Source organism: Lutra lutra, chromosome X, assembly GCF_902655055.1.
Source record: "Lutra lutra chromosome X, mLutLut1.2, whole genome shotgun sequence".
Lineage (NCBI taxonomy): Eukaryota > Metazoa > Chordata > Mammalia > Carnivora > Mustelidae > Lutra > Lutra lutra.
Genome location: NC_062296.1, coordinates 59923635 through 59951167, shown reverse-complemented (window position 1 = coordinate 59951167; position 27533 = coordinate 59923635). Strand labels below are relative to the sequence as shown.

The window sequence follows — 27533 nt, the reverse complement described above, 5'->3', positions numbered from 1 at the left end:
ATTTCAGTTATGTGCTTTGTGGTTCAAAGATAATGTTTTAAAATTCCAGATTTGGTAGGGTTCTTTTTTCTCTCCCTTTTTATTGTTGTTAATGTGTGATGTTATTGCCTTTTATTTATTTTGCTTTTTAAAGATTTTATTTATTCATTTGAGAGAGAGACAGAGACAGAGAAGAGCGCAGCAGGGGGAGAGACAGAGGGAGAAGCAGACACCTCACTGAGCTGGGAGCCCAACATGGGGGCTCGATCTCAGGACCCAGGGATCATAACCTGAGTCAAAGCAGATGCTTAACCATTAGAGCCACCTAGGCACTCCCTGCTATTGCCTTTTAATCAGAGAAAGTGGTCTCTGTTATTTCTACCTTTTGAAATTTATTGAGAGGTTTTGTGGCCTAATAAACTGTTTTTAGAACCCAACCAACTTAACAGTTATTTTCATCATTAATTTTTTTCAAGTGACTGTCTTTCTAGATATCTATCATATGCTATACAGTTTAACCTCTGTTTACTTTGTATTATGCAGGCATATGCAGAGAAACAACCAATTCTTAGGCTTCTGAGCCAAGCAAACATTTTTGTTCCAGCATATGTCAAAATAGGGATATTGAAATAGCAAAGAAAGAAATCGTAGCAAGAACAAAAGATGGCTTGATTTATTGAAGAATAGGTTTGGCTGGCTAACAGCCAAGTCCAGGGAAAGCTGAGAGCCCCATGAAGGAAGAGCCTGCTTTGGCTGGTCCATCTTGATGTTCGTCCAGGCTTTAGTTCTGCTGTGGCTGTGGGCTGCCTCTATTCTCCATTGGAACTCACTGGGAAGGAACCCCTGGTGACTCATCTCACGTCTACCTTCCCTGAGTCTTCTCTTGCTTCTCTTCAATTTCCCAACTTGTTTTCGTCAAGGTGGGGAACACCTTTCACTGTCTTCTTTTCGTTTGCAAGATCCATCAGGAGTAATTTGGGACTCATTTGAGCAGACAGGCTGAGTGATCTGTTAGTCCCTTTTCCACGAGCCTATGATAAAATGGAGCCAGGAAATAGTCTCCATCCCATTCCAGATAACGTTGTCGCACATGCCGAGGTGATGAAGTCTCTCTGTGTTTGCAATCCTCTACGAAACCTATGATCCAAAGCCTTAGTTGTTTCAACTGTCAATGGTGCCGTGACTGGAGGGAGAAAAGTGGGCTGGGTGGAGCTCAGATCCAAGACCTGTAATCTCTCTCCAGTTGGCTCCTGAAACTCCCATGGGCGACAAAGTACCATAAGTACCACCCAAGGGTCATGGGAAGCAGGGTCTCAAGACCACATTGGGCCTCGGAAGGGCCTCTGCTCTCCAAAGATGGGTCAGCCAGAGGGTATGTGTTGATGTTCTGGGAATAGACCTATGTGGGACTGGCCAGGCACTTTTAGTCACTAGCTTATATTTCTTTTTTCATTGATACTCATTTCATCTTTGACTCTGTTATTAGATCAGTGTGAAAATGGTATGGCCACTGATCAGCTATTTTTCTTTTTCTAGCATCAATCTGGCCATGTTATTTAAAAAAAAAAAAAAAAAAATATATATATATATATATATATATATATATATATATATATATATATATATATATATAACTTTTTGGAAGGGTCCTTGACCTGGTAGCCTGTGAGAGATTAAAATCCTTATGGATTTTAAAACTAGCTGTGACTCTAACATAAGATTTTCATCTTCGTTCAAACACGTTATCATAACCTGTCTCGTATCACAATGGGCTTTCCGCCCCAGCGGGGTGTCGTCTCCCAGAGTGCCGGGACCTTGTATCCACACCCTAATACCCTCCTAGGGCCTCACATAGGTCCTGCAAACCCTTCTTAAGTATTTTTAAATTAACTTCAAGTACAGGTACAATAGCTACAAGTACAAATGAGTTTTATTTTAGTATTTACCTCTAAAACCATACTCCAATTAAATGGTTAACATGTGTTTTGCTAAATTTGCTCACTGCCCTTGATTCTATCTCTTTTTTAAAAAATTACCAAGACGGACGAAGTAAAATTGCCAGCCATCCTTGTTAGAAGGTAGCGGCCTGAAGACTCTATACTGCCATCTAGTGGGAGAACAGGCTGCGTGGCCACGGATACTGTTCCCACTGGAGGGAAAAACAGGGTCTGTGTTGAGAACAATGTCAGAAGCAGCCAGTAGTTGAGGGGATGGGAGGCGGACCCAATGGGGGATATGTGTTTTCCTCCGATTAGCCACGCACTGCTGGGGTGGTTGCCTCTTTGCACTTGGCATAACAGCAGAGGAAGCCTTCTTTGTGGTTTTTCGAACAGGCAGATCATGATAAACAGGGTGGTGTTCTTGGCTGTGGTTCTGTCTGTGGGCTAGTAATTTAGGCTGTGGGATATTCCCATCAGAACAGAACAATGCAGTTTTTTGAAGCAGAAAAGTCACGGTTTTATTAGCGTAAGTCACACACACACACACACACACACACACACACACACACTGCACTGTTTCACCCTCTGGCTGATTTTTCTGGTCCCTGCAGCATACTTACGGCCCCGTGACTTGAGAAAGTGTCCTTAATACAAAGGAGCTCTTGGCCCTGCAGGAGCGGGGGAGCCACTGACTCCCTGGCTGTTGACTACTGGGGCTTTTCATCCAAGCTGACTTTATTTACTCATAAGCAGAGCTCACCATCAAAGTTCAGAAGGCCCTGCACCGGTCACATCCCCACCCCCCACCCTTTAAATTTTCTTTTATTTCTTTGGCTGTTTCTCTTCTCTCCCTTGTCAGTTCTCTGAGCAAACCTGTGGGTTCCCTGCGGCCCCTTCTCCTTTCCGCAAACGTGCACTGGCGCGCGCGCTCGCGCGCGCGCACACACACACACACACACACACACACACTGGAGGGCCCTGGCCTAGATCCCGGTTGGAAAGTGGCTTTTGAGAAAATCAGGGAACACCCACTCAAGTCATGGTCGAGAGAATTCCTGGGGCCAGCCGAGCTTTTCGGCCAAATCTGGGATGAACAGTCCCCCCGAAATAGGCTACTTGCCTGGAGCATCACTGAGAAGGATTCTAGGGGCACATCTGGATTTTGTGTGTGTGGGAGGGAGGATGCAAGGATGTATTAGGAAGGTGTGAGATAGTCATGGGATGGACAAGTACAAGTATTACCATATTGGTTTTACACACAAATGGTTTCTTGGAGAGCTCACAGTGAAATGTTATTAGCTGTTAACATCCTAGCATGAATTAAATTATTGGATTTGCTGCCCATCACCTCTTGGGGCTCCAAGGGAATAAAGTCACAGGATTGGTGAAGTTTCTACGGGGCTTATCTTTCCTTTTTTTTTTTTTTAAGCTGAGGTGAAATTCACATAACATAAAATGTACCATTCTAGCCATTTTAAGGTGTATAACTCAATGGCTTTTAGTATACTCATAAGGTTGTACAATTGTCACCACTCTCTAAGTCCAGGATTTTTCCATCACCCCCAACAGGCACCCTGTGCCCATGAAGCATTCATTCCTAATTCTCCCCCTCAGTTAATCTGCTTTCTGTCTCTATGGGTCTGCCCATTCTAGACATCTCCTCTACAGGGAATCCTCCAGTGTTTGTCCTTTTGCATTGGCCTCCTTCACTTAGCGTAATGTTTTGAAGCTTCATGTTTTGAAGCTACCCTGATAGCGGGTATCAGGACTTGAGTCTTTTTTATGGTCAAATAACATTCCATCGTGCGGCAATAACATGTTTTGTTTATTCATCCATCAGTTGATGGATGTGTGGGTCGTTCCCGCCTTTTGGCTCTTGTGACCAGTGCTGCTGTGAACATTCACGTGTGAGTTTTTGTGTGAACACTCATTTTCAACTGTCTGGGGCAGATAGGTGAGTTTCCCCCCAACACCCACCTTTGGCGATGATGGATCCATTTCAAACTGTCTGGAAGGTGGTTTTTTTTTTTTAAGATTTTATTTATTTGAGAGAGAGAGAGAGAGAGCATGAAAGGGGCGAGGGGCAGAGGGAGAAGCCAGCTCCCTGATGAGCAGAGTGCCTGATGTGGGACTTGATCCTAGGACTCCAGGATCATGACCTGAGCCAAAGGCAGTTACTTAACCAACTGAGCCACCGAGGTGCCCTGGAAGGTGAGTTTTGATAAGAAGGAAAGTGTGGGAGTTTGGGTGCTGCTTGGAATAAGGCCCTGGAGGGAAAGGGGACAGAACACTTAGGGCATTCTGCAGAATCCTAAGGTGAAAGTGTATCTGGAAAGGAGGACAGGAGAGGGAGGAAGTGTTTCCAAACGGGGTGCCCATAACCTTGATCTTTAGTAGATGGAGGAAAAACGGACTTTGTTCAGCATTTATAAGATGGCTGCTGATATTTTTCATGTTTTTAATAAGGAAAGGAAAATAATGATGTATTATACATTGGCTAATTGAATTTAAATTTAGAAAAAAAAGAAAGGAAAAATCTCTGGTGGGGATGAAAAGATGAGTTAGCTAAAAAGTGAAAATGGTTGTGGCTTTGGATGTGTCTTAATGGGGTGTTGTTAATGGATGTGTTTTTGGCAAAAAGAAGGAAACCTGGTTTGGCTGCATGTTAGAGTGAGAGGATGAATTTAGTCGAGCAGATTTTAGCACGACACACTGAAGAAAGAGATCTCTCAGTATAATAATATTGCCGTGTATTTCGATGGCGATGGACTTTTTCTAAAACGTCTTTATACTCATTAGCTCATTAGGATGAATGAATTGGGTAGGAGAGACACTATTTGCTGCCCTTTGAGAAGTAGGAAACCAAGGGGCTCCTGGATGGCTCAGTGGGTTAAGCGTCTGCCTTTCGTTCAGGTTGTGATCTCCAGGTCCTGGGATTGAGCCCCCTGTTGGGTTCCCTGCTCAGCGGGGACTCTGCCCCTGCCTCTCCCCTCTGCTCATGCTCGCTCTCTCTCTCTCTCTCTCAAATAAATAAATAAAATTAAAAAAAAAAGAATTAGGAAATCAAGGAACCCATGAGAGCACCTGCTGACAGCAGTCGTTCATCAGGATTTGTTAAAAAATAAGTGAAGCAGAGTCATCTCAAGTTGGAGAATGTCAGAGCTGGGAGGCTCTTGGAGATCATCCATCAGGCCTCCCTCCCCAACCCACTTTGGGAGGAAGGATGTTGGGGCAAACAAAGCAGAGAAGTCCTGCGCTTAAAGGCTAGGTCACCTGGTTGGTGAGTGAAGGACCCAAGTCAATGGTTTGTCCTCTGTTCCCTTACTGAGTATCACTGTAACATCTACCACATTGCTTTGTGGTGGTTTGTGTTCTTACCTGTACTTGCTGTTGGGCCACCTGCTCCTGGAGGTGGAGCTTGGGTCAGATTCATTTTGTGTCCCCAAGATAAAGCACAGTGTTGAAGCTTGTTGACCAGGGGCATGGGAAGTGGCAGCTCTTTGTTCTTCCTGGGTCTCTGCTCCTTCCTGTTTCACCCCAGCTTCAAGTGGCAGAGCTCAGGAAGAGTTTCTGGACCCCAGAGATCTTTTGTCTAAACCCAATGTCTACACTCATCATGGTGGGTGATGCTAGATGTACTGGGCAGGTTGCTTTGGACTTGCTGGGGTGGGGGCTGGGATAATCCCTGGGGGGTTGTTATTATGGAAATCTCTAGAAGATGAAGGAAAGAGGGAGCTTTCCTTAGTTCAAAGTCAATCTGGCCACTTTCTATGGGATCTCAAGTGTATCCTGAGCCCCCGGATGTCCTTTGGTGTGTTGTCCAGGGTCCCGAGTGGAGGTAATCTGGAACCAGTACCTTAGGGGAACTGTGTCCTTCAGCTTGGGACCTGTCCATGATGGGGACAAGAAGAGGTGATGGGATTTTCAAGGGGGTTCTCAAACAATTCCGTGTGTATCTTGTTTAGATTTTCCTGGGGACTTTCACTAGTTCCTGAGCGTATAGTTGAGGCAAAGTGGAAAAGGTCTCACATTGGTCCTTCCTGTGGCTTGGTACTTGCTGTGGCCAACAAATGGCAGATGACAGGTACCCAGGCCAGTGCGTGGAGGGTCTGTCGACTGGTGCAGGAAGAGAGGCACAGGGAGATTATATGTATGGTGTGGACCATGGTGGGGGCTTTGTTATCTGTCTTCTGTTATTGGGTTCTGCTCAGTGTTGAGCAGCCCCGGGAAAGGGGGTGGTTCTTCTCACCTGAGCCTCCTCCACTTCCTGTCTCCTGCGCAAACTCCAAGACGTGGATGTTGGATCCCACCACCACCTCCCTGGCCTGGGAAGGGCTTGACTTCCTTTGGCTCCTTCTCACCCCACTCCAGGGCAGTGAGATTCATAGAGTGGTGTATAGAGATTCATAGCAGGGTGCAAAAGGCTCCCACTGGAAAGCTCGATGTCAGATGGCAGTCATGTTCCCACAGCTTGATTACTCCTGATTGCAAAGCAGTGCCCACACAACTGAAGAACAAAGCCAGGTGGTCTTATGTCATGTATGACACATCCAGGGACCAGTGGTTCTTTGCTGGTGTCCCTCGTCTTGAAGAAGCCAAGGGAAGGTCTGAGTGCTCAGAAGTCACTCAGGCAGCCTCAGGTGTCCATGTGAAGGGGGCTTGTGGTCTGGGGAGTGCAAGAGGCAGCGTCGGCATCCACTGGAAGGTGTCAGTTCGTGCTCTCCAGCCCTGTCATGGCAGGGAGCTTGGGGTGAACCTCTTCTTTCCCATCTTGGCTGAAGGAGAGACAGCCCTCAGTCCTCTGAGGGGGCACCTTCTGCCATCAGGGGCCCATTGGGGTGTGTGGGGAGGTACGTGGTTGTGCTGGTTTGGGCGAGGAATCAGGATCCTGGGGACCATAGCACAGGGGTGGGGAACCAAAGCAAGGTATGAGGACATCAGCAATGTGCTCAAGTCCTGGAGGCAGCCTACAGGGGGGAGCTAGTGGGAGCTCTCTGATGGGAAGAGGGAGCTGTATTAGCAGAGCCCGCGCTTCTGCCATGACTCAGGTTTGGTTCTTCTTTCTGGTGGGCATTGGACGAGGAAGCTGATGTTTAAAGTGGGCTCTCTGGATGGTGAAACAGGGTATCTAGGAGAGCTTCCAAGAGAGGGAACGGTCTGAAGGTTGGCAAAGGTCCCCCAAGAAGGTTGTAGGGTGAGCTAAACCCTGGGTGGGGGCGGGTGGGGGGAGGAGGAAGGTTGGTGAGGGTCATCCCATGGGTTCTTCAGACCAGAGGGAGCAGCCAGAAATTGTTTTCTAAATAGTTGCGGCATTGGGGGGTGGTGTATGTCATGTCAGCGAGAGTGGAGGATGACAAGGGGAAAGGTCCCTGTAAGTAAAGCTGTCTAGTTACCGTCTTGTCACAAGCCACTCTGCTTTGTGACATGGTTTGGTCCCACTTCAGACAGACCGTGACTCCTTTTCCCCACACGGAGCTGAGAATAGATGTCTCCCTCCACCTTGCCCCTTTGTCTTCCACCTCACGACCAGCACACTCACCTGCACAAGATCCGGTGTGAGGCGCTTGGCCTGCAGCCATTTCTGGAACCTCCCGGTTTTCCGCAGGATGCGCTCGATGCTGCAGGTTTCTGGGGCTGCCGCAGAGGCGCAGATTCTCCTGTCCGAGATGTCACTCTGCTGTTTGCTGGCCAGCCTGGAGACCTCCACGGGGCGCCAGGTTTTGGAATCATCCGAGTAATTTGCAGGGTAAGAAGGCAGGTAGTCGGGAGGCAGTCCAAGGGGGGAGGCCAGCCAGCTGTCAAACCTGGAAGAAGGGCCCTTTTATTTTATTTATTTTATTCTTTTAATATATATATATTTAAAGATGTAAAAATTTATTTATTTGACAGAAGAGAGAGAGAGAGAGAGAGCATGCACACAAGCAGGGGGAGCTTACAGAGGCTTACAGAGCTTAAGGACCTCGCCCAAGTTCAGACAATACATTGCCGAGCAGAGGTGCAGATCCAGGGCCATCGGTCAGTAGAGCCCATGATCTTTCCCCTTCCTCAACATTGGTTCTAGAAACAGCCCACCCTCTGACTAATGGCTGGGTCTTGGAACCATAGTTCGTGAAGAGACTTCTGGGCCTGCACTCGGAGGAGCACTGGCTCCCCATATCCCATCCCAAGTGGCCCCCTCAGTTTTGCCTTCAGTCCAAAGATTAAAGTCATCCATACCAGCCAAGTCACAGGAAACAGTGGCAGGTAAATTGTCACCACATTTCAAAGCCATCAGGGATCCAAGAGGTGTGTCATGTTACACAACGGCCCGATTGGTCCTTAGTCCCCTCCTAGGACCCCTCTTGCTAGTTTCCTAGGCCCCACCTTAACTCTTTTCTCCAGTGATTCTTCTGGCCACATGCCAACATTCCCATTAGGGGAGAATGTGAAATCTCCTTCTGATTTATGTAGGAAAAATTAGGAAGGTAATGTTTGCTTTCATGATTAATTGTATTAGGCTTCTGAGATGTGTTCTATATTTAATTTAAGTAAGAATCTGGAACTTCTTATTATTGGGCATTATTGGACCAACCTCATGATCATGACTTTTGGGGGAAATGAGCATTTTGATTGGCCCCAGAACTTTGTTTTCTCACTTACGTGATGCAGCTTTACCCTAAGAGACTGCAAGATTCTCAAAGAAGGTGCCCCAGGAGAACCTATCAATTAACATCTCCCACAATGCAGTAGTGTCATTCAAACTGCTGTGGAAGCAGGCTCAAAGAATTTTGCTCAAGAATATTGTTACACATCTATTTAAAAAGGTGAAATATTGTGGGGCGCCTGGGTGGCTCAGTCAGTTAAGCGTCTGTCTTCGGCTCAGGTCATGATGCTGGGGTCCTGGGACGAGCCCTGCATTGGGCTCCCTGCTCAGTGGGGATCCCACTTCTCCCTCTCCTTCTGCCTCTCCCCAGCTCATGCTCTCTTCCTCAAATAAATACATAAAATCTTAAAAAAATAAATAAAAATAAAAAATTTTAAAAAAGATGAAACATTATAAACCAGCAGTGAGTCAATTTTACCAGCTTTCTCAGGACAACCATTGGGAATGATCCTCCCCTCCAAGAGGATAAAGAAGGGCAGAGGGCCCTGAGGCAGGCCTATCTGCTTGTTTCCTATAGCTGCTCTTGTTCCTGGGGGTTTAACCCCATTGAAAGGCCTGTGACCGAGGATTTATGATAGGTAGCTCTCTTAGACATTGATTGTCACAACACGCATGTATGAAACACTTAGGCATGCCAGTCACTGTGCTAAATGCTTCATGTGTAATTATTCAGTTAAACCTGGCAGCGAACCTGTGAAGTCAGTAGTATTCTTAATCATACAGATGAGGAAACTGAGGCACAGAGAAGTAATTTGTCCAAAGTCATACAACCAGAAATTGGAGGGAGCGGCATTCAAGACTCCAGAACTCACAATCTCAAGTGCTTTGCCATAGCCTAGTCCCCTGTCATCCTTTTTATGACTTCGTTTGTGGGAACAGATTGGTAGGTAACATTATTAGGGGTCGTAGCTAGCAGTATCATAGTTTCCAGAGCTGGAAGAAAGCAAAGAGTTCGTGTGGTCCAATCTACCCAAGCCCCTCAACATGGAGGACAGGGTGGAGGTGTGGGACAGAGCAACAGTGCTGCAATGAGAATAAAACACTCTTTTCTCTAGCATATTCTTCATGCTTGCATTCCGTCAAACACTAAGTTTGTAGACATGCCTTCTTAAATATTTCTTGCCTCCCTTTCTTCTTCTCCATCCCTCGGGTCTGCCTAGAACTCTTAAAGCATCCAGCGTCTTCCCAAAAGCTCTCAGGACACCTGTCACACTACTTACAGCAGTTCACAGCGTTCTTTCTGGGCCCATCTCCTGCTGCTCCCCCTTCCAACCTTGTTTTTTCTCACCGAATCAGTGATCATCCTTGGCTAAGCCATGTCATTTTGCACCTCAGAGCCTCCACTCACCTGGTCATGTACCCATCCCTTTGTCTGAGATACTTTCTTCCATTTTCCCAGTATCATCATGGTTTTCCCAGTGGAAAGTAAACTCCTGCAGGGCTACAACTGGGCTTCCTTCAACTTGGTCACTCAGTGCCTAGCGGAGGGGTGGGTATGAATTTAGTGCCCAGTGCATTTTAGTTGGATGGATGGATGTGTATTTGGATGTATAGAGGGATGATAAGTGAATGGAGGGAAATGAGGAGGACTAGCTGGGTGGCTGGCTGCAGAGGGATGGTTCTGCATGAACGGATGCTTGAATGAATGGGTTAATGAGTGGATGAGCGCATGCGTGGACGACGGAACGTGTACATGGATGCTTTTGCCATAAGCTCTGGGGCCCTGCAGCTCCTGAGACCCCAACTTAATTCCAGAAAGTGAGTTAAAGCAATCATTACTATGATCTTCTGAGATGAAAGAGACAGATGAGGGCAACGGAGAAGAGAAGGCAAAAGCGAGTCTAATGATTTACTTATTTTACTGCGACCCCTCCACTAATCAGAAGTATTTAAACTTCCTTTAAGACTTTGGGATTTGGGGGATGGGGGTGCAAGTCCAAGTGAGTACAGGAAGGAAGGGCAGGGAAAGCACCTGTCTTGGTGAGAAGCCAGGAATCCCTAGGAGTAATTCTGATAAGAAATACTGCTGTTAAGTCCCCCGCCTCCACCTTTCTCCCCAACCTATGATCTGCACATAGATGAATTATGATCGATCAGTTTCCTGGTCGATCTCATCAGCTGGCACGATCGATTAGGAATTCACAGATAGGTATGTTTTCAGAAGGAAGACTATGTCAATCAGGTTTACTCTTTTTTTCTGGCTTCCCTTAACTCTTTCATTCAGGACTTGAAAGTCGACACGGAATGCATGGGGAAACTGGTACCCAAAACATGGAAATGTTCAAAGGTCAACCGTTGGGTATGGGAAGCAACAAATTTATCATTAGCGTTCTTGCCAAAGAGAAGATAAGGGTTAGAAGGAAAGATGCGTTCATCTGCGAGTTCTGCTGGGCTTTTCCCTAATGTTATCATCATAGTCATTTGTTAAAGTGGGAAAATATTTGGAGATGAACAAGAGGAACACTCTTAGAAAGAGAGGTAAAGATATGAACTTACAGATAATTTAGCAAACAAGGAATAGAAATGGCCCATACTATATGTTGGCTAATTGAATTTAAATTAAAAAAATAAATTAATTTAAAGAAATGAATTCTACAAGCCCATCCCTTAAAAGAAATGACCTGTAATCCTGAAAAAAAGGCTCAACTCAGAAGACATACAAACTAAGAATAGCAGTAATATTAAATATTTGTGAGCGTGCAAGATGAGCTCTATAGGTAGAAGTCTCCATTTGGAGATATATACATATATAAAGTCTCCTAAAAATGCACTGCGTTTTGTGACCCAGAATTTTCCACTTTTGAGAATCTGTCATAGGAATTTATGATTGATGTGCACAAAAATCTAGCAATAAGGATGTTCTACATAACACTGTTTATAATGCTGAAAAGAAAAAAAATACCTAGCTGTCTCACAGCAGTGGATTATTTAAATTACGGTTGACTGATGTGATTGAATACTGCAAAGCCATTAAAAATCAAAGTGTGGTTGTATCATTTGCAGCTATCTTCTCCCATTTGGTGGGTTGTTTTTTTGTTTGGTCTTGTTGCTAGTTTCCTTTGCTGTGCAAAGGCTTTTTGTTTTGGTGCAGTCCCAAGAGTTTAATTTTACTTTTGTTTTCCTTGCCAAAGGAGACAATCTAGAAAAATGCCTCTATGGCTGACGTTGAAGAATAGTTAGTAATGTGGAAACGTGTTCCTGATATACTATTAAGTTAAAGTTTATAGAAGAGTGTACATAGGATGATCACATTTTTGCTGAAAAAAAATTTTAAATCCATACTTAGAAAAAAGTGGCAAGGATATATAATGAAGGAGGAATTATACATGATTTTCATTTTGTGCTTTCTTCAATATTTCTTGAAAATTCTAAAATAAATAGCTATTACTTTTAAAATAAAGAAACAGTTGCTTCTGCTGTAAAGAACTATAAACAAGTCCACGTCCCCACAACCACTCGCTGTCTCTCTCTGCAGCTGAACTTGAGGAATGTACGTTCTCAACATGGAGAGCCCTAAACTGCAACCTGCCCCACCCAGTGCTTTCCTGCCTGTCTCTGGACACATCCCTTTCGGACGCACATGGAACATAAATTCTGAGGGAGCTGAGGTAATATCCTGAACTTGAATGGAACACAAACCCATGTGGGGAAATGTTCCCTGAATTCGGCCAATACCTGCCTGGTGAGAAAAATTTCATTTATTGCCACTTGGCGAAGAGTCAACTATATGATTCATATACTCTTGTTTAGTTACCTTAGGGAGGATGTGACCCTGGGACTCTCCTTCTGTTGACTCCCATAATGGCCCTCCCTCCTGTCGGAAAAATCTGTCCGTGTTCTCTCCGCCTCCTTTCTCTGAGGAATCAGCCCCACTTCATCCATGTTCTTGGTCCTTCCCATCCCGTTTCTTAGGCGGGATGGCAATCTTGTGTTCACTTTCAACATTCCCATCTTTCTGTCACACTGAGTTGGTCAACAAAATGACTTCTCTAGCTGAACCCACTGGCATCCTTCCTGCCCTGCTTTGTTCCCACTGACCTTTCTCCTGGGCTAGGAGAACTGACCTGGCTGCCCCTGCCAACGTCAACCAATCCATCCTGCACACTGCTTTCCTTTTTAAAATTATTATTATTTTTTATTTTTCTTTAATTATTTATTTGAGAGTGAGAGAGAGTGCATGAGCAGGGTGGCAGGGGGAGGGGCAGAGGGAGAAGAAGCAGACTCCCCACTGAGCAGGAAGCCTGCGGTTGTGCTCCAATCTGGGACCCTGAGATCATGACATGAATCAAAGGCAGACTCACATTGCCTTCCAGAAGATTCTTCCAAAACACAAGTGTCATCTTATCTCTACCCCACTAAACTCCTTTGCCATTGCCTGCAATAGTTTTGCCAGTTGGAAAGTCTTTCAACTCTTCACCATTAGAGACGCCTTATAAAAAGACCTAATGGGGAAAGTCCACATCAATACGATATCTATCATCTCGCCAAAGTTCCACATTTTTGATCGATATTTTCCATTCATTATATCTGTTTAGTAACTTAGTTGAATAATCAAATATGTCTTCGGTTAGTACAGACTGAAAATCAAATTATTGCAAATTAGTGCTGTTTGTTTGGTTACCAAATCTTACATGCCTCAGATAGGTTCCTGGAGGAGGGCTGAGGAGAAAAGGCCTATTACAAAAGGTCTCGAAGAGGCTGGGAACTGCTGGCCCACGGGTGAAGGTCCCAATTCCTCGGAATGGCATTCGAGGCCCCTTCCCCATCTGCCTCTTCCAATAGCCTCCTTGACCATTCCTCCACATTGGCCCCATGCTCCAACCACTAAGTGCTTCTCTCCTCTCCCCACACCCTGGGCCATTGCTTTAGCTGGTCCTTCTACCTTAAGCTTGTCTCCTAAATTTTGGCTCATCCTTTAAAGGCCTTGCTCTGAATGCTTTCTCCAGCCCCCATTTAGAATTAATATCCCCCTTCCTTAGAACTCCCGGAGGGCCTGTACATTTCAGGCCACATCTTATTATTGTTATTTGTAACATGGCTCTCTCCTCCTGAGCCCTTTGAGGGCAATGAGCAAGAGTTACAGCAATGCCATTGGAGCACCTACTGGGTCTTGACTGTCGTCAAGACTCATTGAACTCTGTACTGACAGGCTTGAACTCCAGAGTGTGATACCATCCTTTGGTGAGATCCAAATGCATCACCATTCACTAAACTTGGGTTTTCCTCTGGATAAGAAAATTGGTTACGAAACTTTGAAGTAAACTGCCCTGGTTTGAATCCCAGATCTGCCCCTTAGTAGGTGGTGACCTTGGGCAAGTCACTTAATCTTGCTCTGGTCACTCTCTGAGTAATGAGTGCTAAACATTAACGTTCCAGGATGGTGATGTGGAAAGAATAAAAAATAAGCTTTAAAATGTCTGTCACATAGTAGGCCTTCTATTAATTTTATTTCCCTCTTTTTATGAGAAATGAGCTTGGTAAACTCAATGATCCCGGGCTACTCCATTCATAGAAAAGAACACTTTAAGCTCCTACTTCAAAAGAAAACTTTGGATTTAGCATTTAGGGCTAGCACTTAGCTTCATTCCTTTTCCCCCTCCTCACCCCAATTTCAACCCATCACTGCTCTGATTACATGACTTTGCTTCAGCTCCCCCCACTGAAATTGCCTCCTGGCCATCATCAAGCGAAGAGAACAGGAGTTTGCCCCTCGGAATTATCGAACAGAGATTCTGACCTTATTTCTTCTTTAAAGAACTTCTTGCAAATTGATGTCCCGATGCAGGCATTGCATTTATCAAGACCGAGGAAAGTCCTTCCAAAACTGTAGCTGGTTCTGCTTCGGGGCACCAGAGAAGGAGAGGGAGAAGCCAGCGAGGAAAAAGAACAGCTCAGGGCTGAGACCCACAGCAGCAGCACCAGGCGGCCCGGGCAGAGGCCGACAGCCTTGGGCCCCAGCTGGGGCTCCATCTCCCGCTCCAGATTCCCGCCCGCAGCCTTCAGCTGCTCACTCAGAGCTGCGCAGGGCTAGGGCTTGGCAAAAGAGAGGGGGCTGGGTCCGGGGCAATGACCCCATCTCAGCTTCCCCAATTTCTGTTTGAGGATGCTAAGGAGCTTGGGGCTAATGTGGCTGGAGAGGAGATGAGGAAGTCCACGGAGGATGCTGATAACACCGTTTCCAGAGTTACTCTTCCTCTGTCTGGGGCGGCTGCCTCAGGCTGGGGAAGGGCTGACTGGCAGATTTAGGGAAGGACAATGGTCAGGGCTTCCCTGTGCGGTCCTTTCGACAAACACAGGATATCCTGGCTGGGCAGGAAAGGTCCATTCAGGATGTGTGTCCGACCTGGATTCCACCTGGGAGTTTCAAAGGATCCTGAAGGTCTCCACCCTCCACTGTTTCAGTTCTGGGCACATCTGTCCCTATTCTTGCATGTGCCCCTACCCCCCAGTTACATCTCTCCCTGTGAATCTCTCTCTCTCTCCACACACACACACACACACACACACACACACACACACACACTACATTTCTCTCTGTGGATCTCTTTCTCTCTCTCTCTCTCTCTCTCTCACACACACACACCCCAATCACAACTATCCCGATGGATCACATGCACACACACACACACACACACATCAATTACATCTCTCCCTATAGATCTCTCTCTCTCTCTCTCTCTCTCTCACACACACACGCACACACAGACACAGCAATTTCCCCCGTCTGCAGTGGATACTTTGGCCCACCCCTTGACGATCCATCCCAGCCCCACTTTGATTCTATTTGGCTGTGAAATAACTCTAGGTCAGTCTGCTGGTAATTAAATGGCACATTTAACACTGATTCCAGTGGTAAAAACGTTTGGCTGCTTCAGGAATAGAAAAACTCAAGTTAGCCCATGTATCAGCTCCTCTCGCAGAGCTGAGCAGGGAGAAGATGGAATCTGGTGGTCTCTGATGTGATGAGGGAGCACCGGAAAGATTCTTCGGCCTGCACCCAGCTATGTCTGTCCCTCGACCCGCCGTCCCCCCACCCCGTCCCCAACTGCCTGTCCCCCTTCCCTTCACCACCCTGCCTCCCTTCTCCATGCCAGCCTGACTTGGTGGCATTTACTGTCCACAATTGCCTTCCTTCTGACAGCAAGATAAGGCCCACAGCATGGGAGTGGAAGGGAGTGCTAATTTAGGAATGGAGAGAGCATACGAGGACCAAACCAGGGAAGGCAGGCTTGGAATAGGGGAGGAGGGACAAGGCAGATAAGAGGGGGCCGGGGATGGTCTCAGAAGAATTGGGCGGTTTGGCTAATGATTGGCAGGAAGAGCAGGTTAATGGTTGTTCTCCGATGATTAAACATGTGCTTATAACCTCACTATCTGTCCTCCTCAGGGGAATGTTCGGTTGTGTTTAATTCTGGAGTTGGGAAAGTTCTTTATATATTCTCGATACTAGTTCTGTGTTAGATATGTGGCCTGCAAATATTTTCTCCCAGGGGGGAACTCGTCTTTCATCTTCTGAACAGGGTCTTTTGCAGAATCAATGTTTTTCCTTTTTTGGATCATGGTTTTAGTGTCAAGTATAAGAACTCTTCACTTAGCCCTAGACCCCAGGGGCTTTTCTCCTATGATTTCTTATAAAAGTTTTATAGTTTTATACTTTCCATTGAAATCTATGACCCAGTTTGAATTAAATTTTCTGTAGGATGTGGTTAGGTCAAGCAGGTTCATAGTTTTGCCAATGGATATCCAATTGCTCCAGCACCATTTATTAAAAAATCTATCCTTCTTCCATCAAATTGCTTTTGCACCTTTGTCAAAAATCGGTTGTCTGTAATTATAGGTGGCTATGTCTAGATTCTCAATTCCGTTCCATTGACCTGTGTGTCTGTTCCTCTGTCACTGTCACACAATCTTGATTATTGTAGCTATAGACAATGTCTTGAAATTGGGTAGACTGAGCCTTCCAATTTCTTTCTTTTCACAATTATTCTAGCTATTCTAGTTCACTTGCCTTTCTATATAAATTTTAGAATAATCTTGTCTATACCTACAAAAAAAACCTTGCTGGAATTTTGATAGGGGTTGCGTTAAATCTGTGTATCAGTTTGGGGAGAATTGATATCTTTATTAGATCGAATTTTCAATTGCATAAACATGTTATGCCTCTTTATTTATTTGGATCTTCTATTTCTTTTGTCAGCATTTGGTAGTTTTCAGCATCTAAGTCCTGTACACTAAAGTATTTTATTTTTGAAGGAGTATTTGGAAATGGTGTCATGTTTTAAATTTTGGTGTCTGTGTGTTCGTTGCAAATATATAGAAATACAATTGAGTTTTGTATGTTGATGTTGTATCCTGTGACCTTGTTGAAATGATTTATTAGTTCTAAGAGATTTTTTTTGTAGATTCCTTGGTATTTTAAAAAAATATTTATGTATTTATTTGTCAGAGAGAGAGAGGGAGAGAGTGAATGCACAAGTGGGGGAGCAGCAGGCAGAGGGAGAAACAGGCTCCCTTGCTGAGCAAGGAGCCTGATGGTGGACTCGATCCCTGACCATGGGATCATGACCTGAAGAGAAGGCAGATGTGTAACCGACTGAGCAACACAGGCATTTCAATTCCTTGGTATTTTCTATGTAGATTATCATGTCATCCTCAAATAGGGAGTTTTATTTCTTCTTTACATCAGTATTTTGTACATTCCAAGATCCACGTCCTATAAATGGTATTATATTTTAAAATTTGGGTTCCACATGATCACTGTGAGTTGCTTTTTTGCTTTTCTATTTTCCATTGATTCCTAGTCTTACCTTTATTATTTCTTTCTTTCTGTTGGCTTTGGATTTGTCATGCTCTTCTGTTTTCAGTTTCTTGAGATAGGATCTTAGATTATTTATTTGGCAGCTTTCCTCATTTTAATGTAAGCATTTTATATTATAAATTTTTCTTTGGACACTATATTAGCTCTATCCCACAACATTTGGTATGTTGTATTTTAATTTGTAGTCAGTTCCATGTACTCTAAGATTTTTCCATGAGACTTCTTCTCTGACTCATGAATTATTTCAATGTCTGTTGTTTACTTTCAAAATGTTCAGACATTTTCTTGCTTTCTTCCTGTTAACTGATTTTTAATTTGATTCCACTATGGTCTGAAAACATGCTGTATGGTTTCAAATTTTTTAAAAAGATTTATTTATTTGAAAGAGAGAGAGAGAGAGAGAGAGAGAGATTGAGCAGGGGCTGGGGGAGGGGCAAAGGAAGAGGGAGAGGGTCAACCAGACTTCTTGCTGAGCAGGGAGCCCCACGTGGGACTCGAGTCCAGGACCCTGAGATCATGACCTGAGCTGAAGTCAAATGCTTAACCCACTGATCCACCCAGGCACCCCTTATTTCAATTTTTTATTTCAAATTTGTACAGGTTTGTTTATGGTCCAGGATATAGTCTGTCTTGCTGTGTGTTTCATGAACTCTTGCCAAGAGTGTGCATTTTGCTCTTGCTGGGCAGAGTGTTGTACAAATGTTGACTAGGCATTGCTGGTAGACAGTGTTGGTTCTTCTATATCTTTGCTGATTTTCTATCTGGTTGTTTTTCAGTTGTGGATTGACTATAATTGTGGATTTTAAAATTTTTCTCTTTTAATTTTATCAGTTTTTGCTTCATATATTTTATAGCTGTCTTGTTTGGTGTACACATTAAAGATTCCTATGTCTTTATGATGGATTGACCCTTTTATCACTATGGAATGTCCCTCTCTGTCCTTGAAAAATTTCCTTGCCTTCAAGTCTACTTTATATGATATTAATATAGCTGTTCCCACTTTCTTTTGATTAATGTTTGTATGGTGTATCTTTTTCCGTCCTTTACTTCCAACCTAATTATATTGTTATATTTAAAATGTGTTTCTTGTCGACAGTATTGTTGGGTCATGTTTTGTTTATTTTTACTCCACACCACCAATCCCTGTCTTTTAATTGATATATTTAGATCATCAACATTTAATGCAAATATTGAAAAAGTTAGGGCTTAAGTATGCCATTTAATGTTACTTTTATTTGTTCTTTCTGTTTTCTTTGTCCTACCACTTGAACATTTTAGAATTCCACTTGAGTTATCTATAGTGCTTTTAAGTGTATCTCTTTGTATAGCTTTACTAGTGGTTGTTGCGGTATTACATTTTACATACACCACTATCCCAGTCTTTTGGTGTCAACAGCTTACCACTTTAAGTGAAGTGTAGAAACCTTAACTCCCCTAATTATAATGCAATTGTCTTAAATATTCCCTCTATATACATTTAGGGCCACACTAGACAGTGTTATAATTTTTGTTTAAAAAAAAATCAAGTGTTAATTTTAGTCAACTCAAGAGGAAAAGGAAGGTATATTGTATTCACCCATATTGTTACTCTTTCCATTGCTTTTTCTTCCTTCTTAATGATACAAGATTTCTTCTTCTGTCATTTCCTTTCTGCTTAGAGAATTTCCTTCAATTATTCTCTTAGAGTAAGTCTGCTATTGACAAATTCTCTTTGTTTTCCTTCATCTGAAAATGTTTTATTTGCCCTCTTTTCTTGAAGGATATTTTCTGTGGATTTAGAATTCTGAGCTGATGATTCTTTTCTTCTAACATTTCAAAAATGTTCCATTTCCTTTTGGCTCATATGGTTTCTAATAGAGAAATCCACTTTCACTCATTGTTCTTTGCCTATAGGTTAGTCTCTGACTGCTTTCAATATTTTTTCTTTGTGTTTAGTTTTGAGAACTGATTGTCACACCTGGGAAGGAGGGTCTTTTTTTTTTTAAGATTTTTTAATTTATTTACTTGACAGACAGAGATCACGAGTAGGCAGAGAGGCAGAAAGAGAGAGAGAGGAGGAAGCAGTCTCCCCGCTGAGCAGAGAGCCCGATGCGGGTCTCAATCCCAGGATCCTGAGATCATGACCTGAGCCGAAGGCAGAGGCTTTAACCCACTGAGCCACCCAGGTGCCCCGAAGGAGGGTCTTTTTACTTCTGAGGGGCTATGGGAACTCCTGACCTCCACTAAGCCTCTGCTGATTTCACTCTAGCTGGGATATCACAAGTGCCGCATTGGGTTCTCTGCTCAGCAGGGAGCCTGCTTCCCCCTCTCTCTTCCTGACTCTCTGCCTACTTGTGATCTCTCTCTGTGTCAAATAAATAAATAAAATAAAAAAAAGAAAGAAAGTTTATATGAGCCAAAAGAATTAAATGCAGCTGCCAAAAAAAGAAAATATAATCTCTGATATATAGATAGATAGATAGATAGATAATGCCCAGCATGAATGAAATATATCATGCCCAGCATGAATGAAATCCAGACCATATCTACTCCTTAATATGGAAATCAATTGAGTATATCATTGGTTCTCAGCATGCATCAGAATCACCCAGAAGACCTGTTAAAGCACAGATTACAGGCCCTGCCACAGAGTTTCTGCTCAGTAGGTCTGGGGTGAGGCCCAAGAATGTGCATTTCTAGTAATTTCCCAGATAAAGCTTGTTTTAGGGCCACACTTTGAGAGCCACTGAACAAGAATATTGTCAGAGGGTACACCACACTATGGCAAATGTTCGAGGAGCATTATGATAAGAGAACATGTAGGTTTTTGCTTTGTGGTTATCATGAGACTTGCTAAAAACACCTTATTGATATAACAGTTTATTTTATGCCAATAACAATTTAACTTTGATTACATTAAAAACTACTATTTCACTTCCTCCTTTTATGTTTTTTAAAATTATTTGAGAAAGAGAGTAGGGGAGGGGTGGAGGGAGAGGGAAAGAGAATCCTCAAGTAGATTCTCTGTGGAGTGGAGAGCCTTACGCAGGGCTTGATCTCGAGACCCTAAGGTCACAACCTGAGCCAAAGTCAAGAGTCTGGCACTTAACTGACTGAGCCACTTATTTTATATATATATATATTTTTTAAAGATTATTTATTTATTTACTTGACAGAGAGAGAGATCGCAAGCAAGTAGAGAGGCAGGCAGAGAGAGAGGGGAGGAAGCAGGCTCCCTGCGGAGCAGAGAGCCCGATGTGGGGCTCGATCCCAGGACCCTGGGACCATGACCTGAGCCGAAGGCAGAGGCTTTAACCCACTGAGCCACCCAGGTGCCCCACTTATTTTATATTTTTGATGTCATAATTTATCCTGTTTTATGTTATATATCCATTAACAATTATTATGGCTTTATTTATTTATTTATTTAAAATTTTAGCCTGGTCTATCCCTACATGGCCCTGAATCAGGGACTGATCCAAAGGAGTCTGGATGTTGAGTCCCACAGCACTCACATGCACAACTTACTCCTATCCTCAGGCATCAAGCCCTCCCAGCCTGCTGAACAGGGCCTGTCCTCACCCACCAGGCTATAATCTTGAGGCCAACAACTTTCTGCATGCTGTCACTGGCCAGAAAGCCTGAATGATTGTCACCACGAGACGCCACACAGTCCTGAGGTCCTGGGGGCCACTTTGTCTTAGCTACAGTTATTTTTAGTACTCTGTCCTTCAACTTTTATACTCAAGTTAAGTGGCTAATACACCACCATTATTATAGCCTTAGAGGATTCTGAATTTGACTGCATACTTACCTTTACCAGTGTTCGTATATTTTCATGGCTGCAAAACCCACTAATAACTTTTTGGAAGTTTTCTTTTAGGTTACAGGCTGATTTTCACTTTCTGGTTTAAAAATTATTTTACTTTGGTTTTTCAAAATTTAATTATATGTCTTACAGAGGATTTCTTTGAGTTTGGTGACATATGAGCTTCATTAACTTCCCGGATTTGGAGAGTTCTTGGCTATTTTTCTTTAAATAAGCTTTCTGCCTCCACTCCCTTACTTCTTCTCTGGAACTGCAATCATTTGCAAATTGCTTCTTTTGATGGTATCCCCATAGATCCGTTTTTCATTCTTTTTTCTTTGTTCTTCTCTGACTGGATACTTTCAAGATTCCTTTCTCCTCCTCCTCCTCCTCCTCCTCCTTCTTCTTCTCCTTCTTTTTTAGATTTATTTATTTTAGACAGAGAGAGAGAGAGAGAGAGAGAGAGAGAGAATGGGAGGAGGGCCATAAGGAGAGGGAGAGCAAGAATCTCAAGCAGACTCCTTACTGAGCATGGAGCCTAATGCAGGGCTTGATTCCACAACACTGAGATCATGACCTGAGTTGAAATCAAGAGTCGGATGCTTAACTGACTGAGCCGCCAGGGGCCCCTCAAAGTTTCTGTCTTCTAAGATATTTCCCTTCTGCTTGATTCACTCTGTTGTTGATACTCTCTAATGCATTCCCTCCATTTCTTTTATTATGTTCTTCAGTTCTAGAATTTTTAAATGATTTTTATCACTTTGTTAAACTTCTTGTTTTGTTCATGTATTGTTTTTCTTATTTGTTTGAGTTGTCATTCTGTGTTTTCTTGTATCTTAGTGAGTTTCTTTAACACAGTTATTTTGAATTCTTTTCTGGGTAAATCACAGATCTCCATCTCTTTGGGATGAGTTACTGGAAGATTTTGTGATCCTTGTTGTGTCATGCTTCCTTGATTTTTGATGTTCCCTGAAGTTTCGCAATCCTGTCTTCACATTTGGAGTAGGAGCCATCTTCTCCAGTCCTTACTAACTGCTTTTGGGAGAGAAATACCTTCTGTCAGTCTTGCTAGGGATTCTGAAGGGTCTGTGGATACACCTTCTCCACACTCCTTGCTCACTCCTGTGGCAGAATTCTTAAATAGGGCATGTCTCTTCTCCATCTTGCAAAGCACCAAAGAGAGTGCCCACAGCCTCACTTTTTTCCTCTCAAAGGTAGTACTAAGGCTCAAGTTTGCGGTCTCTTCCTGGCCCACAGATCTGGGTCAGTTTTCTACATGTGCTCACTAGTCACCTGACAAACCTTGCTCTTGTCACCATGAGGAGCATACAAGGCAACCTGCCACAGGGTGGAGGTGTGTGGGGGTTAAGTTCAAAGAGTGTTGATGGTGCCATGGCCAGTTGGAAATATTTGAGGTTGAGGTGTCCCTAGTGGCTCATAGGCAGCCTTTTTGATGGAGTCCATCATGCAGTTAGTAAGATCTTCATCCTTTTAATACTCTCCAAGAGTCCTATCTGTTGCTTTTCCAGTCTCTTCCCACCCCTCAATAATACAGCTCACTATTCAGTATCCTGGATGGGGTAAGGGTGAGAAGAGCCTCTTTGGCAGTGTCTCACACCAATTGCTGGGCAATCTGGATGCTCGATCACATGCTCTTATTCTCCCCTGTGGGGAAAAGTCGTGGGCTGAGATCTTTCTTGGCCCTTGCTGTGTTGCCTCAGAAGAGGGATGATGCAGGTAAAGTCATACTGTACCTCTTACTCTCTTCAGTACATCCAAACTTATAATTTTTGCTCCAAAAGCATGCTGGACTTTCTCAGCTGGAAACCCGGAGTTCCACAAAGGCTCTGTCATCTGTGAGTGATTGTCTAAGATGGTGTTTTCTAGGTGATCTTGGAATGTGGCCAAGAGGGCCCGGAGACAGTCCACAGGTCAGTGAAGGGTCCACAACCAGGACTGAGGTCTGTTAATTAATTCTGTGGTCTGTTAATTAAGTTAATTAAGGTCTGTTAATTAAGTTAATTCTGTGAGTGGGTGACACTTCTCCCAAGTCTGTTGGTGTATGGTGCTGGAATCCATAGGTCCCACAGAGGCACTTTTGTCTGTATGTGGATACCACCAAATATTTGTTGAAGAGGAGGACATGAACAAGAAACTTCCTGTTCAGGCATGGTGCTGATGTCACTCACTTTATCTTGGGCTTGGCTTTAGTTTCAGTCTTAGAGGTATTTTGGACTTGAGGGTTTGTTGTTACCAATTTCCATCATCTGCAGTATTTGCAAGTATGTGTTTATCCACTGTGTTAATAAAAAAGTATAGAAATGCTGAAAAGAGTGCAGGACTAATAACAGAGCCCTGGGCAAAGTGTTGGAAATGGTGTTCCAGGTTCAATGTGATTTAGCAAAATATTTATGGTACTTTGGCTATTAGATTAGAGCACAACCTTTGGAGTTAACAGGCACAAGAGACATCTTAAGGCAGATCTATAGATTACACACACACACAGACACACACACACAGACACACACACACAGACACACACAAAGTTTTCTTTTCTTTAAACTTAACTTTAACATTTTCTCCTGTCATTAAATATTCTTCTATGAGACCTTTTATAAGTATTGCATTCCATTATATAGATGTAGCACAATTTTGTTAACAAAGCCCTTATTTTTGACAGTTTGGTTGCTGATGGATAAGATTTTGACAGCTGAAAATCCTAAAAATGATGAAAAACAATTTTTTTCTCATTTCCAAAATGCCATGAATTGTAAGAGCCAACATCAATTTAAATAGCAGCTTTTAAAGGAAAAATTATAAGAAACACTACATCAAGAATTCATTAAAAAGTGATCTAAATTATCCCTGTAATTTTTAATATATGCTACTTTCCTTTTTAGAAACATTACCAAATTCTGAATGTGTTTTTCACATTCAGTGTCTGAAGATTTTCCTGAATTGCTCTTCTCCTCCTGCATTCCAAGTGATCTGCTACTTTTCATAATGTTCTTATAATACTTGGTCTCTTTGGCACCTTTAATCTCATGACATGGCAAGTATAGGAGGTAAGATTTTCAGACTGTACATTTAGATGTGTAAGACATATAACTTTACGGTTTATGACTTAACTTGATTTCTACTTTGAACCTTCCATCTTGGATTGGTGGGAAATCTTAGCACAATTATTTCTTGAGTTCTTTTCTGGAATTTCACTCTCAGAGATTTATTTAACATGCAGTCACTAGATGGGAATATTTGGTGCCAGTGTTTCCTTTCCATGTGGTCTGTCATGTCTAGTTCCAGTTGCTTCTCAATGCCTTCAAGCTCCACTTGGGACACAAGTGGACCACAAGGCTGCCCACCACGTACCTTTAGATGAACCTCGAGTGCCATTTCCTTTTTGGTTCCTTTTCCTGGGTTCCTACTACTACCAAGAGGTGGAGCCTAGATCCCTTCTTTCTTGGGCCTTGTTTATTTTCTAACCTGCCACATTATCTTCTGGAGGAAATAAGAAACGGATGAATTCTTGGCTTGAATGAGGGGGGTGTGGGGCAGAAAGAGGAAAATACAGGGGTAACAAAGCACACGTTACTGTCTTCATTTTTTTTTTTCTGTCACGAAATATAGCAGATTTGGTCTCCATGTACTATTTGGTTGGAAACTTAGTTTCATTTTTTCCCCCTAATTGAGTTATTTGTCACTAGAAGTTAAACAGCTTCTCTTAAAACTCAACCAGACCCCAAGACAGATAGATTTTTTAGAACCTGGCAGCTGTTCCTCATGAAATATGCTCCACCAGGGTAGAGATTTTTATCTGTTTTGCCTCAAGCATGCAGAGCAGTTTCTAGCATATGCTGCCTCATTTTGAGTAAAACTTAGGTATCCAAAGTTAATGTACAGTTGCAATGACAATTAGATGAATTGATCTCTTCTACATGTTGTGAAATTCTCAGTCGTCCTTTTGTAACTTCTTTTTTAGTTCTGAGGCTGACAGTTTCTTCTCATCTTGAATATAAGGTGCTTCTTAATTTCAGAAACACTGGATGATTTTAAAAGTGCATAGCTCAGCGTTGAAGAAATCTGCAAGGCAGGAAGAGGCACAGTAAGGGCAGTGCTTTGATTTGTCTAATCTTAGGCATGGAGCACTTGGGCAAATGGTAAGAGGAGAGCCATAGATGAAGGAGCCTTGGCTAGCAGGTGAATGGTTTGGAGTGGCAGGAAAGGTCAACGCAGGTGGCATGGGATGGACTGATATATGGGAAACACTTAGATGGCCACGACATGGGGTTGGTTTGAAGAGATGGTGCCCAGGGGGACATGGCAGTACGTATGGAAACAAAAGGATGAATGTAAGAGATAATAAGAAGCATAGTCTGCCTTAGAAACTTAGTCTGTGAAAAGAATGAGGGAGCAACAAGAATCCATGGAAACTCAGAACTTTCAAATCTGGATGTCTAGGAAAACAGAATACTATTGGCAGAACCTGGGAATGAGGAAGAGGAGTTACTATGGAAAGAAGACAAAGACCCTGGTTTTGGACTTTTGAATTTAAAGTATTAGTTGCTAACATAGGTCTTACTAATTGATCTCTGTGGATATGATTGCTTTAAAATATCAGAATTTGCTCAGAATAAACTCTTGCCTGTACATCTATATCAATGATAAGGCTATAAGAATGACTTTGATAAATATCTTACTGCAATCCAATTATGCTCTATTATCAGCATTCTGCTGGTGGTCCAAACTAGTAATGCTAAAAATAGGAAGTGAGATGAGCTCTCATGGCATTTTCTTGGCGAACGCCTATTAGACCCCGGTGATCTCCATTGCCTCGTTCAATAGTCCAGTCTAGACTTTGCAGAGGCCACTTTTATGGGCCCAGCATGCTTCCACTGTGCTACTCTGATGGAGAGGGCACCTTTAAAAATGCACAGTGTCTGAACATCATCAGTCTCCTGGCAGCTCCATGATTCAAGGGGCTGCTCCATATGTGGCTCAACCATTAGAAGCACAGTTAGCTGATATTTTCCAAATGTGTACATTTCAGGGTCCGTCTCAGGATCCATCTCTTGAGCTGAGGCCACGCACTTCCTGGGCAGCCCCAGCCAACAGCTGGAGCCAATGGTGGAGGCAGTAAGGTCTGGCCATCTCTTCCCATTGAGGGATACCTTTCATGGGGAATCTTCATTCCAGAGCTCCCTGTTGTGTTGGCTGAGGCTTTGTCAGTTCTGCATCAAGGTTTGAGGCTCTCCCTGCCCCAAATCCTTCCTCTCCCCTTACCTTTCCCAAACATCTCCTACCAATACATCTCTTGCACTCTTAACTGCACCTCTGAGTCTGCCTCCTGGAGGACCCACTGACAGAAATGTAATTTTTCTATGCTCTCCTGACATTGGTCCTGGGATTGAATGTCTAAGTTTTGGGGACAGGAGGGCCAGAAATAATTTGCTTAACATGAAGTCCCAAGGAAAAGATCTCCAAATTCCTTCATGTCGCTTGAGCTTTGGTTCTTTCTCAACAATATTAGCCCTACTCTTTAATATTTGAAAATAGTTCCCCTTGATATGAAAGATGGTATCCCCATAGGGTTCAGCTTTCTTTCTGTCAACACTATCTTCCCTAAGGGGTAGTTCTGTTCTCTTGTGGTTCTTCTTTAGATAAGCATGGTTAAAAAATTGCCCCTGAGCATATTTATAGTCCCTAGTTCTCTACTTTTTAATTTTCCTAACCAGGACTTCAAAATCACTAATAATACTTTATGCTATAGAGATGTCTGTAGTTTTATAAAGCATGTTCACATTCATTCTTCCACTAGATTCTTATAACAAACTTGTGAAGTAGGTTGCAAAGTTGTTCTTCGTCATTATCATCATCATCATCACCATCATCATCATCATTTTGTAGATGGAGGAACTGGGGTGTAGAGATATTTAATGGGCAACCAATCACCCAGCCAGTACTACCAGACCTGAGGCTTAAACTCAGCTCTTCTGAAGCATAACACAGGGAAGCCTCTCCTCTACCACACAACCTCTCAAGTTGTGGTTTGAGTTTGTACTGGTGGTTTCAGTGAGTCTAACTTGTATCCCCAGATGCACATCAGTGGTGTTGGGCTCTCAGAAGGTTTCCACATGTTTTGGCAACACATACATAGCAGGATGGTGTACTTCTGAGTTGGCCATGTGGGACTAACCTGTGTCCTGTCCACTCTACACAGTAGGAACTGCTGCATGAGCTATTGATGCCTGGGAAGATCTGTATGTTGGCACCAAGTGTTGGCAATTTCAGATGTCCAGGACTCACCTGAGGAGAGGTTGCCAGCAACCAGGCTTCTTGGTACCTTTTTTCTTCCTTCTTAATTCTGTT

The 27533-nt window shown here is 43.3% G+C and overlaps 1 protein-coding gene across 1 annotated transcript in view; it reads right to left on the bottom strand.

The window, feature by feature from the left end:
• Positions 1–14775, bottom strand: part of DIPK2B (divergent protein kinase domain 2B) — a 31559-nt gene extending 16784 nt beyond the window's left edge. Inside the window, exons 1-2 of the mRNA XM_047716193.1 lie at positions 14300–14775; positions 7459–7723 (exon numbers count right to left, since the gene is read on the bottom strand). Of these exons, the coding sequence (XP_047572149.1) occupies positions 7459–7723; positions 14300–14532 (498 nt within the window). The 5' untranslated portion in view covers positions 14533–14775. The remainder of the gene's footprint in view (positions 1–7458; positions 7724–14299) is intronic.
• Between the last annotated feature and the right edge of the window lie 12758 nt (positions 14776–27533).